This window comes from Heteronotia binoei, chromosome 8, assembly GCF_032191835.1.
Source record: "Heteronotia binoei isolate CCM8104 ecotype False Entrance Well chromosome 8, APGP_CSIRO_Hbin_v1, whole genome shotgun sequence".
Classification (NCBI taxonomy): domain Eukaryota; kingdom Metazoa; phylum Chordata; class Lepidosauria; order Squamata; family Gekkonidae; genus Heteronotia; species Heteronotia binoei.
This window is the reverse complement of record NC_083230.1, coordinates 26259370-26276143: the sequence shown is the minus strand read 5'-3', so window position 1 is coordinate 26276143 and position 16774 is coordinate 26259370. Positions and strand designations below refer to the sequence as shown.

At 39.8% G+C, this 16774-nt stretch overlaps 1 protein-coding gene across 2 annotated transcripts in view; it reads right to left on the bottom strand.

The window, feature by feature from the left end:
* The window catches only part of CADPS2 (calcium dependent secretion activator 2), a 644998-nt gene that overhangs the window by 206769 nt on the left and 421455 nt on the right, over nt 1-16774 (bottom strand). For both annotated transcript variants that reach the window (XM_060244821.1, XM_060244822.1), the window contains exons 15-16: nt 15992-16055; nt 8567-8690 (exon numbers count right to left, since the gene is read on the bottom strand). In XM_060244821.1, coding sequence (XP_060100804.1) covers nt 8567-8690; nt 15992-16055 — 188 coding nt within the window. The remainder of the gene's footprint in view (nt 1-8566; nt 8691-15991; nt 16056-16774) is intronic.

The window sequence follows — 16774 nt, the reverse complement described above, 5'->3', positions numbered from 1 at the left end:
TCTCTGCAGTAGGCCTGCTTATGCACCATCTCAACACAGGACTGCACAGAAGCCTGAAGATCAGCATCTGTATACTGTCCATCATTGTACAAAACACTTGAAAAGTCTTACCTTGCTTAATTTTCCTGACAATTGTGTAAGACAGATTTGGTGAAGAGTGAAAAAAACTTCCTCATAAGTATCCAGTAAGACTGGCAGCAGAGCAGGATTTTGAATATGGATGTACCATTTTTAAATGTTAAAAAACATGCACATGCAAAATTAGCATGTAGAAGGGCTTCAAGTGCTCAGGCATATGTTACTTGGACTGACATTTCTTACCTATATTTTTGCAAGAGTTTTCCGTACCTCAAAAGAGCATAGTATCGGAGCCATCGTATCTATCCTGTGACTACATCGACTGTTTTAAAATCCAAAGCTTTTATCCACTTGCAGTACAAAACAAATCTTTTTCATTCCAGCAGGGCTGGCGCTAGACTATCTGGTGCCCTAGGCGACGCTAACTTTTGGCGCACACTCCCCCCCCCCCAAGCTCTAATAACCAATTTTCAAAAACTAATTGCGGGAAGCATGAAAAGCACAACACTTGAATCAATAATCACTTTCATTGGAAATATACACTGAAGGGTGTAACAAAAGGAACAGCTATTGGGAGAACTGAAAACCTGTATTCGGAGGGAGAAGCATAAGTGCAGTGATGTCAGAAGATTACCGTATTTTTCGCACCATAAGGCGCTCAGGAGGATAGGACGCACCTTCCTCCTGGGGGGCGATCCGCTGCCTCTTCCTCCGATCCCGGCGCTTTCCCCGCACCTGCCTGCCTGGCTCCATCTTCTTCAGGCAAGCGCTGGGATCGCTCCACGTGGCCCCAGCACTTCACAAGCGCCGGCTGCGCAGGGGGCAGCGTGCTTCCTCTTTGCCTGTGTGCCTGCCTTCAGCTGTGATGTTTAAAGCAAGCGCTGGGATCGGAGGGGGGAGGGAGCAATCCCAGCACTTGCTTTAAACATCGCAGCTGAAGCTAGGCACACAGGCAAGGAGGAAGCATGCTGCCCCCTGCACAGCCGGCGCTTGCGAAGCGCTGGGGCCACGTGGAGCGATCCCAGCGCATGCCTGAAGAAGATGGAGCCAGGCAGGCAGGCGCGGGGGAAGCGCCGGATCGGAGGAAGAGGCAGCAGATTCCCCCCCCCCCCGAAGGTACGTACCTTCGGACCATAAGACACACACACTCCCCCCCCCACTTTTTTTGGGGGGGGGAAGTGCGTCTTATGGTCCGAAAAATACGGTAATTAGTTCATGCTTTGAAGCCTCTTGCAACTAAAGAACAGTTTATTCAGGCTCAATTTTTTACTAAAAGCTATGGAAATTAGCAAACCAATATAATCAAAGTGTTTTAGAGGCAGAAGTGTACATACACTGTGTTGGTACAAAGGCTGCTACAGAACTAGTAGATGAAAGGACACTATACCAGTGCAGGTCATTTCCACACAGCTTTAGTGAGTTTGTCAGGTGTCATATCCGCTCCCAATGTAAAATGCCTTCTACCTCAGCAGAAAAGACTAAGTGAAGGTTTTTCTGCATGATTCTGTTATTGAAGTGCCGGTTAACAGAAATAGTCATATAAAGAAGAAAGGGAACACAATTTTCAGTTACTCATTCACTCCATAAGCAACCTCTACTTGCAATTTAGCAGTGCAATCCTAAACAACGTTAAACCCCTCTAAGCACACTGACTTCTATTGACTTAAAAGGGTGCAGCTCTCAGGACTGTAGTATAGATTACTCTTCCTAACTTTACAATCAAGAGCATAAAACAGAAAGAAGGTTTGAGATTTCAGTACTATAGATGATATCCAGGAAGAAGACTTGCAAGAAGTTTGGGAGGAGGGGGAGGTCGGATGTGGATTCTGGAGGCATTCCACAGATTCACTTCATCTCTAAAAAAAACAGGACAAGGTGAGGAGGAAGGGGAGCGGTTGTAATGCTCATTTCAAATGATATGATCGTAACCAGTCTCTTAGCACAAAAGGGCTAGAGGAAGAGTTGGAATCTTTAGGAGACAACTACTCCCCTCAGAGGAAATGGGCTGAGGCAAGAGTGTGGTGCCCGCAGGGAGGGAAGGTAATCACAGAGACAATGCCAATCCTGAAGCGCAGGCAAGAGAATGCCTAGAAGGCAGGGTTTTGGGAAGCCCCCATCTTGCCTCCTGTAAAAATGATGCTCCCAAATGATATCATGTCGATCCCTGCTAGGAGCCACTCTCCAAGATCCAGTCCCAGGCAGAAGTCCCCACACTACACTAGGGCTGACTCCAGGTTTCCTTTCTCCCTTTCCACAGTTGTTTTAAAGAACGGGTTTTTTCCCCTAGTGTGCTTTTCAAGTTCAGTCTCTACTCTTCTCAGCGTGTTGCTGCACCCACTGGGATCTCCGGGGGGGGGGGGAGGGAGGGGAGGGCCAAGGGCAGCAGCTCAAAGATCTGGATTGGGGCTCGAAACCCAGATTGCAGGCTGCACAGGTGCAAGGGCAAAAAGGAAGGTTGCTGTAACCTGGGGTGCCGGTCGAGGGGATGCAGAGCTGCGGACACCCCCACGCCACCCCCGGAGCAGCATGTACCACCCTCTGATGCAACAGTGCCCTTGGCTTCTCCTCCCCCTCTGGTGGGTAGGGTCATTTTGCCTGGCAGCAGACCCAGGAGCCCTTGCCTTGGTCCTGGCCCTGCTCCCTGGTGTCCACTCCAGCCAGCAGTCCCCCCCACCCACCCACCCAGACACTGCTGAGTTGCTGTTTGTGCCGTGCAGGGGCAAGGTAGCTGAACAAGGCAGGCATTGGTGGGAGGCATGAGCTCCTTCACCTGGTGGGTGGGACTGCTCTGCTCAGCCCTAGCTTGGCTCCTCTCACTACGCAACAGGGGAAATGTGCATGCGCACGCTTCACCACAGGCTTTGGCGCTGCTGACGGCTCTGCCACTTTTGTGCAGGTGCAGCCCAGGGCTGTGTTGCAAAGCGTAAAGAGGAAGGAAAGCCGGGCTGGCGGTGGCAGCGCCTGACCTCATGGAGTCATGTGGGGGGCACCCAATTTGGCACACCCCACGGGCCAGCACCCTAGGCAGTTGCCTATTTTGCCTAGTGGCCGGGCTGGCCCTGCATCCCAGAACAGTCCTACAGGCTCTCACAAGGGATGAACTGTACTCCAAGCCTTATTTCCAATGCCTTTGTGTGCACCCATTGCAAATGGTAGGAAGCATTCATAAATCCAGGGCTTTTTCTGAGCAGGAATGCACAGGAACGCAGTTCCTGCTGGCTTGGTGTTAGGGGGTGTGGGCTAATATGCAAATGAGTTCTTGCTGAGCCTTTTCTACAAAATATCCCTGTGTGAAACAATGGTGCCATCAGGGGGGGTGACCTAATATGCATATGAGTCCCCGCTGGGCTTTTTCTACAAAAAAAAGCCCTGCATAAATCCTTTTGGGAAAAGAAGGTGAGCACTAGTAAAGCTACCTCTCCTTCCTGCTGTAGTGCCCTGTTATTACTCAAACCTCTAATTTCTTTGGAAATGGTGTGCACTCCTACACTTTCCATCTGTGTAGCTGTTTTCTTCTAAAGCAGCAAAGAAAGTATTCTATGACAGCAAGACACTCCCTTTCTCCTTCCTGTATATGAATCCCCCCCCCCCCCACTTCACTATGCTGTATAGCAGGGGTGGCCAATGGTAGCTTTCCAGATTTTTTTTGCCTACAACTCCCATTAGCCCCAGCCATTGGCCATGCTGGCTGGGGCTGATGGGAGTTGTAGGCAAAAAACATCTGGAGAGCTACCGTTGGCCACTCCTGCGTATAGAACCGGACCAACCCCTACCACAACAGTAAGAGTAACTCGGGTGTTCTCTTTGAGAAAAAAGAATAAAATTACCAGCACAGTTCTAGAATATATGACTAGAATATATGAAATATATATAAAATATATTTGCGATTCTCCAGTGATCTCCAACATAGCGCCTAAGGATGACATGGTGACTACTAATGTATTCCCTGGCAACCGTCCACTTCTTGAACCTTGGAGATAAAGTTCAAGACGTTGGAATGGAAAGAGAAAATGGAGCTCTAGGCCACTCCCCACCAACCCATAAACAAGCAAGCTGTGCGCTCATCTTGGACAGGTGGATTGCGGCTGTGTGGCCTCTGCCTACTCTCATGTCTCTGGACTTGAAAACCTTTCCCTGTGGTTATGCAGGGAACAAATTTTTCCCTTCCTTTGGAAACTGAAACCAAACCATGTCTTTTCAAAGCAGCAAAGACCTGATGCCAGCTTTCCTGGATACTAAATTAGTCATCCGACACACATTTTTCTCATTATCCAACTATTACACACAATGCAATTTTTTTCAGTTCCTGCAGACTAAACTGAACACACAATTATGTAAAAATTAAACATTTTTGCCTACAAGCAAATGCTCACAAAGAGCCTGATTTCCACAGGGCAAAATTTAGATTTGCAGCCGCTGCAGCAACCCTTTAATTTTTCACTTGGAAAATAAAACACTTGCTTTCAAACCATGATCGTTTTTTTTTTAATATGCAATCGACAATCCTTTAGAAACTGAACTCCAGAATCTACACAGTCTCTTCACTAAAAACACTAAAACCAGAATGCTTTTGCTAGTAGAAGCAATCTCCCAGGTCCACGTTAGTCAGCTTCAACTGTGACATAATCCCACCCCCCACCCCCCAGTGCTTAGATCTGTAAAATACATGCACATACACAAGTCGCTTTGGAACATGCATGCAATTAAAACATCAGTCACCTGGATCCTTTTCGTTTGCTGCTTAATTATGAGAGAAAGGACAAGAAAACAATCAGAAATATCATTAGTATACTTTCATCAGTGCAAATCAAACTATAATTTACAGCAACCTGAGTACATAAAAGTACATTCTGGTAAAGTAAAAAAAAAATTGCATACATTACTTGCAATCAGTCAAAAAGGAACCTAACACATACTTCAGCCTCCAAACAGCATAGTTAATGTGATAATAATTGTTCAGTCACACAGTCGATTCTGACTCTTTGCGACCCCATGGACCAAGTCACACCAGGCTCTCCTGTCTCCTCAAATTTGTGTTAGGTACATCAGTAACACTGTCCAGCCATCTCATCTTTTGCCGTCCCCTTCTTCTTTTGCCTTCTGCCTTTCCCAGCATCAGGATCTTCTCCAGTGAGTGCTCCCTTCTCATTTGGTGGCCAAAGTATTTGTGCTTCAGTTTAAGCATCTGACCTTTCAGGGAACAGTCAGGGTTGATTTCCCTTAGGACTGACTGATTTGATCTTCTTGCAGTCCAAGGTTCTTCTCCAGCACCACAGCTCAAAAGCATCTATTCTGCGCTCAGCCTTCCTTATGGTTCACCTCTCACAGCCATATATTACTACTGTGGATACCATTGCTTTGACTATACAGACCCTGCTTTTATTGGCAGGGTGATGTCTCTATTTTTTATTATGGTGCCCAGGTTCACCACAGCTATCCTCCCAAGGAGCAAATGTCTTTTAATTTCATGGCTACAGTCACCATCTGCAGTGATCTTGGATCCCAGGAATGTGAAGTCTGTCACTCCTTCCATGTCTTCCCCTTCTATTTGCCAAGGAGTGATGGGGCCAGATGCCATGATCTCAGTTTTTTTGATGCTGTTATCCAATAGGGGTTATTGTTTTGCACATGGAACACTGGGATAATTTTTGTGATAACTTTTTATTAAAGCAGGCTATGAAATAAAGTCTCCTAGTAATATTGAAACTACATTTCTTTCAAGTTACTAATCACATATTGTTTCATGGCCAAAACAAATATTTAAATGAATTCACTACCTAGAGAAATTTTTTCTTACAAATGTAGGGATATATTAATACATTATAAATACTATAAAAAAGAAACTCAATTGAAATATGCAATATTTAGTACTGTTTAAAGCCTACTGAGTTTAGGACTTAACATAAGGACCAGAAAAATGCTTTCCAAAAAATACGAGGTCATTAGGATGACCAACTCTAAACCCACTGTGATGCTCTTCACACAGATTGCTATTTTAAACAGGTCCACTCAGAAGTAAGTCCCATTTTACTCCCATAAAAGTGTTCTTAGGACTGTAGTTATAGTCTCTGCTTTCATAACTTTAGAAAATACACAAAGTCCTAGGAACAAGTTATAATCACATATGTTTGTGGACAGATGAGATTCCATTTTAGTGCCTATGGGGAGTTTAGTTAAAAGTACATATTTATACTAGTGTTGTATGAGTACAGGAGAAACTCAAAGTTTCAAACAGTTTTGGATGTTTATTGGAACAATTATAGTGGCAAGATTATATTCCTAAACTATCAGTGCTTTTGTGAAGATAAAAGGAACAACAGTAATTTTAGGTGATAAGGCTAAAAAATAACTCACCAATAAATCTGCATTTTCACTGCAATCATTTAAATCACAGGAGTGGCATAATAAACAAACAAAAACAGCTTTGCAAACAGTTGTATATGGCAATCTTTATGGGAGTGTCAGTATAGAAGTCAAACTGCCTTTAAAAATAATTATTAGAATGTTAAAAGGTTGGAATGGTTCTGTTTGAAACACAGTCCCTTGATAGGTTACAAATGCTGAAGAACAAATTATATGCTGTACAGACAAAAATGTTATGTGGCTAGGGATTTTCTAGCGAGAAGTATAGCTCTTTTTTGATCCATGGAAATGCTACCTTATTTAAGATGACTGCTGTTATTCTTTTTAATTCAGTGTATAAGGAGAATATGTTGATTTCACCTGTAAACATGCAGTTTCACACCGAGATTACTTTGCTGACTTTCAAGACAGCTTTGGAAACTTCTTTTTCAAAAGTTTCTATTTTTATACCAATTATTCCAAACAAGTTTGTTAAAAACTCAAGATAATTGAACAGCAAGAGCACCATACTGAAAGTCTACATACGAGGCTCATAGGAGGTGAAAAGGTATCTTTCTCATTTTCTAAACGAGCTACATACATCCCCCTTCATTTAAACACAACATGATATCTTAATTAATTATGACAAACTGGTTACTAAGGTGCTTTCATGTTGTTATTCCCATGATATAATATTGGTTGCTATGGTAATGAGATGGCTTTTTTGGTTAATCACTCAGGAGACTGGTTAACTCATGTTTGTCGGCAATCTTGACAAGAGATAAAATAAGTTGAAAACCAACTCCTAAACACACCAGCCGTCTCCTTTTCCCTTATTTTTAGCAGAGGAGCTAAATTTTTAAAGTCATATTGTCATATTGAGAATAAGTTATAGCAAAAAACAAAACAAAACACTAAAGCATGCAGCAGGAGGATAAACAATCATTTTCTTTCATCTAATACTTCATTTTTATTTTTACTACTAAAACTGGGAAACTCTTTTTCTTCTACCTGCATGATTATTTGACTTTGTTGCATTTTGGTCATCAGAGGTGGTCATGCCCATTTTAAAAAAACAAAAAAACTGAACTCAAAGCTGCAGCCTAGTAAATTATCGTCAGTGATTATGAAGACAGGATGGAAGGTTCGTTTCACTTACCTTGACACTCCCTTCTCAGTGGACCTGGGGTGGGGCAGTCTCTCCCCATGAGGTCAGGCTGCTCTACCCCAGACCACCAGAGAATCCAAATGTTCTCATGTCCCACTATGATATAGAAAATCTGGCAAAAATGTAAGTATAGGATGCAATCCGTCTCTGGCTTGCATACTATCTTCACTGAAAACAAAGATATTAGTCTACCTGCGGTGCTTGATGAATTTCGCCCAGAATATAACCATTCATTCCATTATGTGAACATCTTAAAATCTTACATTGCTGTAGCACTTTACAGAGAAGCTTTACTGGCATATAATAGCACTTTTAACAGATTTACAAATATTGTGATAAATACTTTTAATCGTGCTTTTAGCTAGCTATTTAAATAAAGAAAACAACCACTCTCAAAGACTAAATGTTACACATACAAAAAAGGAAATGTGGGGGACTAAACAATTTACCCCACCCTCACTTAGGACTGAAAGTGAGCAGTATGCTGTTTCACATGAGAAGGCATCTATTGCAGAGATTTTATGATACATTTTATGAAGTATTGGGAAATAGAGGCCAACAAGTGCCATAATTAATGCTTAGGCCTTCTGTTGCTCTGGCCTGAAAATACCAGGAACAGCTTGTTTATATGGGGAACAACTCAGTTCAAATGTCAGAACTGGTCAAGAGTTCCCTTTCCAGAATGGGCTGCTTTGGCCCAGTTTTTGCAATATATGAAAGTTCTCTGAAAATACAGGACAAAGGACAACTGCTGCACAAAGACTAGATCATTCATTCAAGCATGGTCCCAGGAGGTATATTAAAGCAATGAATAGGAAAAAGCTCAGTAGTTCACCAGCTGAGATTCTAATGAGATATTTCCCCTTGCTGTGGTGCAGGTTTTGCAGAGGAAAGAGAAAAGACTGCTCTCTACATATATTCAGTTAATAGGCGCCAATAGCTTTTACAGCCACGACCGTAGCCGATCACAGCACTAACCTTCTATTTTTGCATAATCCGTAAGCCGAGTGTAATTGATCAAGGCTGCTTTCTCCAGACATTTTCGAATCACTTTTTTCACATCTTCTGCTGGTATGGGAGTAGCAATATCTTTCATTAAGACCTGTGTCAAAGACAGCCAAACCTACTTGGTTAGATGTGTCACCATAACCCATCAAGAGGAAAACACAAATACACATTTATTTTAAATTTGCTAGTAACCAGAAACTGAAAGGAAAGGACAGTTAATCAACGACCTGAATGGAAAGGGAAGTTAATCAACTTCAAATACTCCTTTAGCTCTTAAAGAGTTAGGCAAGGTTCACCCATGCAGGACAATGTGGGTGACAGTGCCTTGAGGTGACAGAATTAACTGAACTGAACCACTGAAGAGTACAAGTGGTAGATTCTAGCTCTTGAGAGTTCTTTTGCATAAAAAACAACCCCCCTCCCAACAAATAAAAAATTAACATGGCATGGTGAAAGATTCTACTTTCTATCTTTGCTTGATGTGGTTCTTTGTTTGTTTGTTTGTTTGTAGGGAATTTTGCATATAGGGGAAGTTTCTATGATCCTCCACTTTATGTATTAAATGGTGCAGTCCATTCTATCACCTCAATTCTCTATTGCCTCATCCTCCTGCATTTGTGAACCAGGTGTTAGTTTTGCTCATTAACAGACTGCTGTGCCTCCCATTTTTTTCTATATAAAGCTTCAAACTAAAATGATAAGTATTCATAAAGTAAATTAAACATTTGGAGGGCTTCACAATTAACTCAGGCATCCCACACAGCTAGGGTTGCCAACTCTAGGCTGGAAAATACCTGGAGATTTGGGGGGGGGGGGGGTGAAGCTTGAGGAAGATGGGGTATGGGGGGAGGGACTTCAAAGGGGTAGAATTGCTACAGAGTCCACCTTCCAAAGTGTCCATTTTCTCCAGGTGAACTGGAGTGTCCATTTTTTCCAGGTAGCAGGAGATCTCCAGCTACCACCTGGAGGTTGGCAATTGTAGTGGCTGTGTGGGGAAAGGCTCTGAGACAACTGCCTTGTGAACTGAAGAATATCCAGTTCCCTACTCTGGCCTCTCCTAAAGATGCTTTATACCCAATTGCCCACAAATAAAAAGGGGGACACAAGCTTTAAAACAAAGATTGGTAGCATGAAATCAATTCCCCCCCCCCCCCCCCCGGTCTCTTATTTGCAAACCTAGACTGCTGCATTATACGAAAGGTAAACAGAGACCACGGTTTCTTAGATTTTTGACCAAACAATACACAGATGGAGATGAACAACAAAGGTTTATTTAAAAGAAAATAAAGTAATAAGGTATAAATGACGTGTGGATAACTCAGATACATAAAGTTATCTAAGTTATCTAAGTGGGTAGTCATGTTGGTCTGAAGCAGTAAAACAAAGTTTGAGTCCAGTGGCACTTGGACTTCATGACCAATAACGTTTTATTCTGGGTATAAGCTTTTGTGTACATGTACACGTCTTCAGGTATACTGAAACAGAAGTCACCAACCACTACATATCCAGTCAAATACTTCGGAATATATCTTATGGGACAAAATGATGCATTGTTTTAAAGATAATTATATGACAAACTGGTCTAAAATACAAAGAGAGATCTTGAAAGATGGTCCAAACTATAGCTATCCTGCCTTGGAAGAATCTCTGCAATAAAAATGAATGTATTACCAAAATTAAACTTTCTGTTACAGATGATTCCAGTTTCAATTTCTGAAAATATTTTCTGATAGGTACGGTACGGTAACCCTTGTTTCCTGTTATCATTCTAGTTATGTTGACAAGATTCAAGGTTACATAATAAGATGCCAAATCCAGCAGCTCCAAACCACCACCTGAGGCAGAGCAGCACAATTAAAATACTTTCCAGTTTCAATAGGTAGGCTTCCTCTATTTCTAAATTAATAAGCCTCTTAATGTCTAAGTTTGCTAAGAGTCTAAATTCCCAATTTTCCTCTTTTCTCTCTATGTTCTATCAGCCTACATCATTGGTAAGATCTCTTAACCAATTTCTTGGCTCGCCTCCCCAGAATAACCATTGGCATTCTAAGGGGGCAGCCGTTCTAGGGAAAAATTCTGAAGCTTTTATAGCTTTCTAGCCTGAGAATCTATTTCTTATCTCTAATAAAATCTCTTTCCCAGGTCCAGATGGTCATGGCTTATGTCCATCTATCTTCAGATATGAAGATCTCAGGCTAAACTCAGATAAGTTCATGTGAGAACATCTCCTGCTAACAAACTTCTTCTCAGCAAAATTTCTCTCTCTCTCTAAAATTATCCTAAAATGAACTCTTTCTAATTGACCTAAATTCTCTCTACCAGCACTTAAATCTAGAAGCTTCTAGCCTAACTAAATTCAAATGCTTTAAACAGTGAAAAAAAGACATAGGTTGTTGATATAAAGGAACCAATTTTTAATTTTTTCTGCAACACATATCAAACTTAATTCTGGGGTTTTCTTCCAGCCCAGAAAAACTTGTTGAGATATCTTTGCCAATTCCACAATTGTGGTTGCGGGATGGGGACAGGAAGAGCTCGAAACAGAAATAAGTATTTTGGCAGAATGAAGCTCTTTATTAAGCTAATTCTGTCCGCCCAAGAGTATTTTAAGGTGATTCAGTGTTTCATTTAATGTTCTTAGTTTCTGCATAGACTTTTTCAAAATTACATATAACGAAATGTCCCTGATTTGGGAGAATATAAACTCCAAGACTGAATCCCAATGGAGATGATTCAATCCAAGATAGTTGAGTAGATTTCCATATTCCAGCTTTCATTTGAGGAGAAATATGCATTGGGATAATATTAGATTTGCTGAAGTTGACTTTAAGACCAGAAATTAAGGTTATTTTTTTAAAAATCCATTGTAAATTCAAAAAGAGATGATTCTGGGTTGGATTTAAAAAAATGACTAAATCGTCAGCATATAAATTCAAAGTATATGTTTGATCCCTGATTTTAATCCCTATTTCTGAATCCAATCTAAATCCAATCAGCTAATGGCTCAATAGTGACACCAAATAACAGGGGGGGGGTCAGGGGACAGTGGGCAGCCTTGACTGGTGCCTCTATGTAATAAAAGTTTATCATTGAGACAATTATTGACTTGAATTGGTGGCTACAGCATTCTGAAATTTAGCTCCAAAGTTCATAGGTTTTAAAAGATTAAATAAATAGGAGAATTTAAAATAGGAGAATTTAAAAGATTAAATAAATAGGAGAATTACACACTGTTGAATGCTTTTTCCAGATCTGCTGTCACTAATATAGAGTCTACTTTGCAATAGAGTCTACTTTGCAACTCTACTAATATAGAGTCTACTTTGCAATGAGAAATGAAAATGAAATTGAAAATTTCGTCTTATGTTATTCATTAAAGAGCGATGAGGCATAGAACCAGTCTAATCTGGATTGACATACTTCATTGTAACCTATTAGCTAAGACCTTAGAAAAGATTTTTGCATCACAATTTAGTTACATCAATGGTATGAGATTCTCTAGCGCCTCTGGCACTTTTGAAAGAAAAAATTCTCCTATCCACCAACTTCTTTTAACCACGCCACTCTGCACTCTCTCACCATTGGTGTGAGGTGACAACAGGCCTGTGACCTTCCCTGAGGCACAGCAAAAAAGATGAATGCTTGTCATTTTGAGCCATCTTGGCTCCACAGGACTTTTTTTAAAAAAACAGAGCCATTTGAAGGAGTCCTGAGGGAAAAGTTTTTCTCAGAAAAAAACACCCATATTGCTGAATAACATCCTCTGTTTGTGGCAGCAACAAGGGAACTGAGAGAAGAATGCTTGCTCCCATCACATAATTTTTGGGCAAGAAACTCATGCTGAGGGGTGAGAAAGCACTCCTGGGATGCTAGAAAAATCTTTAAAATGCTTGGTAGCTCCTCTCCATGGCAGGTCCGCAGAAATGCAGTCTCATGAAGATGAAGTTCTAGCTCTTTTAGTGTTATGAGCTAGACTTGTTTTTAAGGCAAGAGACATTTCAGAGGTGGCATGTCATTGCCTGACTCTGCATCACAACCCTGGTATTCTTGGAGATTGTCCTTCCAAATACTAGCCAAGGCCAACCCTGCTTAGCTTCCAAGATCGGGCTACCCTGATCTATCCAGGTCAGGACATTGGCTGACAATCTCTTGGATTTGCATGATGCCTAAATCAAAAGAATTGGATCAGAGATTAGGAGGAGAGGTGGGACTTTTAAGGATAATTGCCACAGTAACCCTACACACAGCAGTCAGTAAGGAAAGCCAACAACAGTCTCAACTAACATGTAAGGTATTGGGGCTGAGACAAGTTGCATGCAGTTGCAGACTAAACTGAGGGGGAAATGAGATTTGATGCATTCTGATGGAGCAGGTGGTTGCCTATCAAAGCTTTTGTCAAAATACCATCCTATCACTTGCACTTCACGAATCCAAATAAGCGAGGTCTGCCTCATGAATGTTTATATTGGAATAAACTTTGCTAGTCTTTGAGTTGCCACTTGACCAGGTTTTTTTCCTATCAAAACAGTGGGATGCAAATATTTTAAATGAACACACACATCTGTTGATATCTAAGTTGGCACAAAACTCTCAGTTTTCATTGCATATAGTAATAAAGGGAAATAAAGGAGTAAAGCTCCCAAAACATTTATTCTTGAGTTCTCTGAAAGAAGCCATCAGTCATATTTATTGGATTGGTTTTAATTTAATGTTTTAATGTCTTAGTGTTCTATATTGTAAATTTAAGGTTTTATTTATTACTGTATGTTTTATGGAATGTTGTTAGCCGCCCTGAGCCTGCCAAGGTAGGGGAGGGCGGGATATAAATGAAATTAATAAATAATAAATAAATAAATATTCAAACTTTTTGAGATCTGCCCAAAATATACATACAAAGATTCAATACAACAGGCTGCACATGGACAGTAATGCAAGGAGGAACTTTACGAGAGGTATTATTTTGCTCTAAAAAGGCTCTACTGTCTCTTCAGGGACGGCTATAACAATGCTAACCTTAAATAAATTAAATGTATCACCCAATTTGCTTAAAACAATTTATTGTACTGTAATATAATGTAATAACACTTATCATTTGTTATTAATAATTAATACATATACATTACGTTTTCTCCCCCTCCCCCCCTTTTGATGACCCCCGGCAGTGTATTTTAATTAAATTGCTAAAAAAAAGGTAATCAATTTAGTCTATTTAAGAATCTTCATTAAAAATGGATCATAAAGCAAAAAAAGAAAAGGAAAAAACCCCATATGTTATAATTATAATCCATTTTCCTCGTAATCCTTTAGTCATTATCAAAAGAACGAAAAAAGATATATTCCAATAGTCTTGCTTTTTTTTTACTGTAATCCATTTAATGTTCCTTTAGAATTTAATCATTGTCAAAGATCGCCAAATATCCCTTAACATTCCATTGTTTCTCAACATATTTTTGAAATTTTCCCCACTCATTTTTGAATTTCTCTCAATCATGTTCTTTTAAGATTCTTGTAAGCTTGTCAATTTCACTCCAGTGCATAACCTTTAGAGTCCATTCCCACTTTTCTGGTATTTTGTCTTGCTTCAACATCTGTGCATATAATATCCGGGCAGCTGAAAGCATATACCAAAGTATCGTCCTATCTTGTTTTGGAAATTTTTTCATTTGTAATCCCAACAGAAAAATGTCTGCTGCCTTCTTAATATTATATCCCAAAATTTTTGAAATCTCTTGCTGAATCATTTGCCAAAATTGTTTTGCCTTTTCACAAGTCCACCACATATGGTAGAAAGATCCTTCTTGTTTTTTACATTTCCAACATCTGTTCGACACTTGATTGTTCATTTTTGCTAATTTCTTAGGAGTCATATACCACCTATATAACATTTTAAAACAATTTTATTTGATATTGTAACATGTTGATATTTTCATAGAGTTCTTCCATAAGTATTCCCATGACTCCATCTGTATTTCCTTATTTATATTTATCGCCCATTTTATCATTTGAGATTTAACTACTTCATCTTTCGTAGACCATTACAATAATAGTTTATAAGTTCTTGAGATCTATTTTTCATTTTCACCAAACAGCATTCTCTCCAATTCTGTTTGTTCTTGTCTTATTCCATCATTCTTAATGTCCTGTTCAAGCAAACTCTTAATTTGTTGCAATTGAAACCAATTATATTTGTATTGTAATTCTTCAGCCGATTTTAACTCCACCTTTCCTCCATATATTTTTAAAAGCTGCTTATATGATAACCACTTCTCTTCTTTCATATCTGAATATAATTTTAAAACTTCTGTTGGCACAATCCAGAGAGGTTTCCTCTCGTCCCCATATCTTTTATATTTTGACCAAGTATTTAACAGATTGGTTCTTATATAATGATGTGAAAAAAAAATCCATCTTATTTTTCCCATAATAATTGTAAGCATGCCAACCAAATACATTTCCATGACCTTCTAATGCTAGTAATTTTCTGTTTAGTAATGTCATCCATTCCTTAATCCACACCAGGCATACTGCATCATGATACAACTTTAAATTAGGCAATTGAAATCCTCCTCTTTCTTTCGCATCAGTCAAAATTTTCATTTTAATTCTTGTTTTTTCCCCGGCCCATACAAATTCTGAGAGTTTCCTTTGCCATTTATTAAATTGTTTATTGTCTTTCACTATTGGAATTGTTTGAAACAGGAACATAATTCTCAGTAAGACATTCATCTAAATGTATCACCCAATTTGGTTCAGTTCCTCAGGAGCTTCCTAATATCCATGTACAGGCTATAGTTGTATTGCATCGTCACATGAACCCTTTGAGATACAAGATTAAGCATCTCAGTCCTAGAACCAGGACCAGAGACCAATGGGAGAAGCTCTCCAAAGACATCTGGTAAACTACATGGGTCACATTCAGTCTATGCCTCTTAGGACCACGTTTAAACTGATCAGTTAGTGGACTGCATTGTTCTTTCTGACCTCCCTCAGAATATTTCTCATTCTACAGTTACCTCACAAAGGTTTGGAGCATACTGGGAAAAATGCATCTGTTTCCATGGCAGTTTGAAATATCTACTCTGTACAATTAAAAACAAAACAAAGAAAAAATCCTCTGATCAGCAGACAAATATATTTAGAGTTGTTCCTTAAATTCCCCCATACAAATAGAACTGTAAGGATACCCACCTTGTTGGCTTAAAAAAACCAAGACAGTGAAAATACTGCATGTAAGTTCTGCTCAATTTTCATTAAAAAGATGTTTTTAATACACCTGGGTAAAAAAATCTGTTAAAAATAAAGTGAGTAACAGAGCATCAAAGCAGAAGAGTATATGCCTTTGTTCAGTACTAAAAACAGACATTTTCCCCAAACTGAAATAAAATTAAGACATACCCTTTCAAGTAATGAAAGTGTAGCTTTTAAGGCTCCTTCTGGACGCCCAAAAGGGAAACAGTACCTTTAAAAAAATGCCAAAAATACACTTTATTAGATGAATCTGCATGAAGAACATTAACTATATTTATTATTATTTTCAGCTTTGGAGAAGAAATTACATAAAGTAGCTACAGAAAATGACTCAACTAAGGTAGCGAAGTATAGTAATTAGTTGTTATAGGTTTTCCGGGCTGTATGGCTGTGGTCTTGGCATAGTAGTACCTGTCATTTTGACAGCAGCTGTGACCAGCATCCTCAGAGGTGTACCACAGAAAGATAAGAGTTCTGTGTCAAAGTGAGAGTTCTCTCACTTTGTCTTAAAGTCTCACTTTGACACAGAGAGAACTCTATCTTCCTGTGTTAAACCACTGAGGATGCCGGTCACAGCTGCTGGTGAAACGTCAGGTACTACTATGCCAAGATCACAGCCATACAGCCTGAAAAATCTACAACGAATTAACTCCGGCCATGAAAGTCTTTGACAACATAAAGTACAGTCAATAAAGTTACCTGTAACTCCCTTTCTGATCACAAAGTTGTCATGATTGGAAAACAGGGTTTTTTTTTAACAGGTCTTATTTACAATTCTCAAAAGGACCAGGTTTAAGTGATTTCAGGTTTACCCAAAATAAGTGGTTGGTTTTATACCTTTAACTGTCTGGAGTCTTTACATTATTGATCAAGTTGCTAGGCATTTTCTAGCTCCCATGAGGACCCATGGGTTGGCTGTACATAATCATT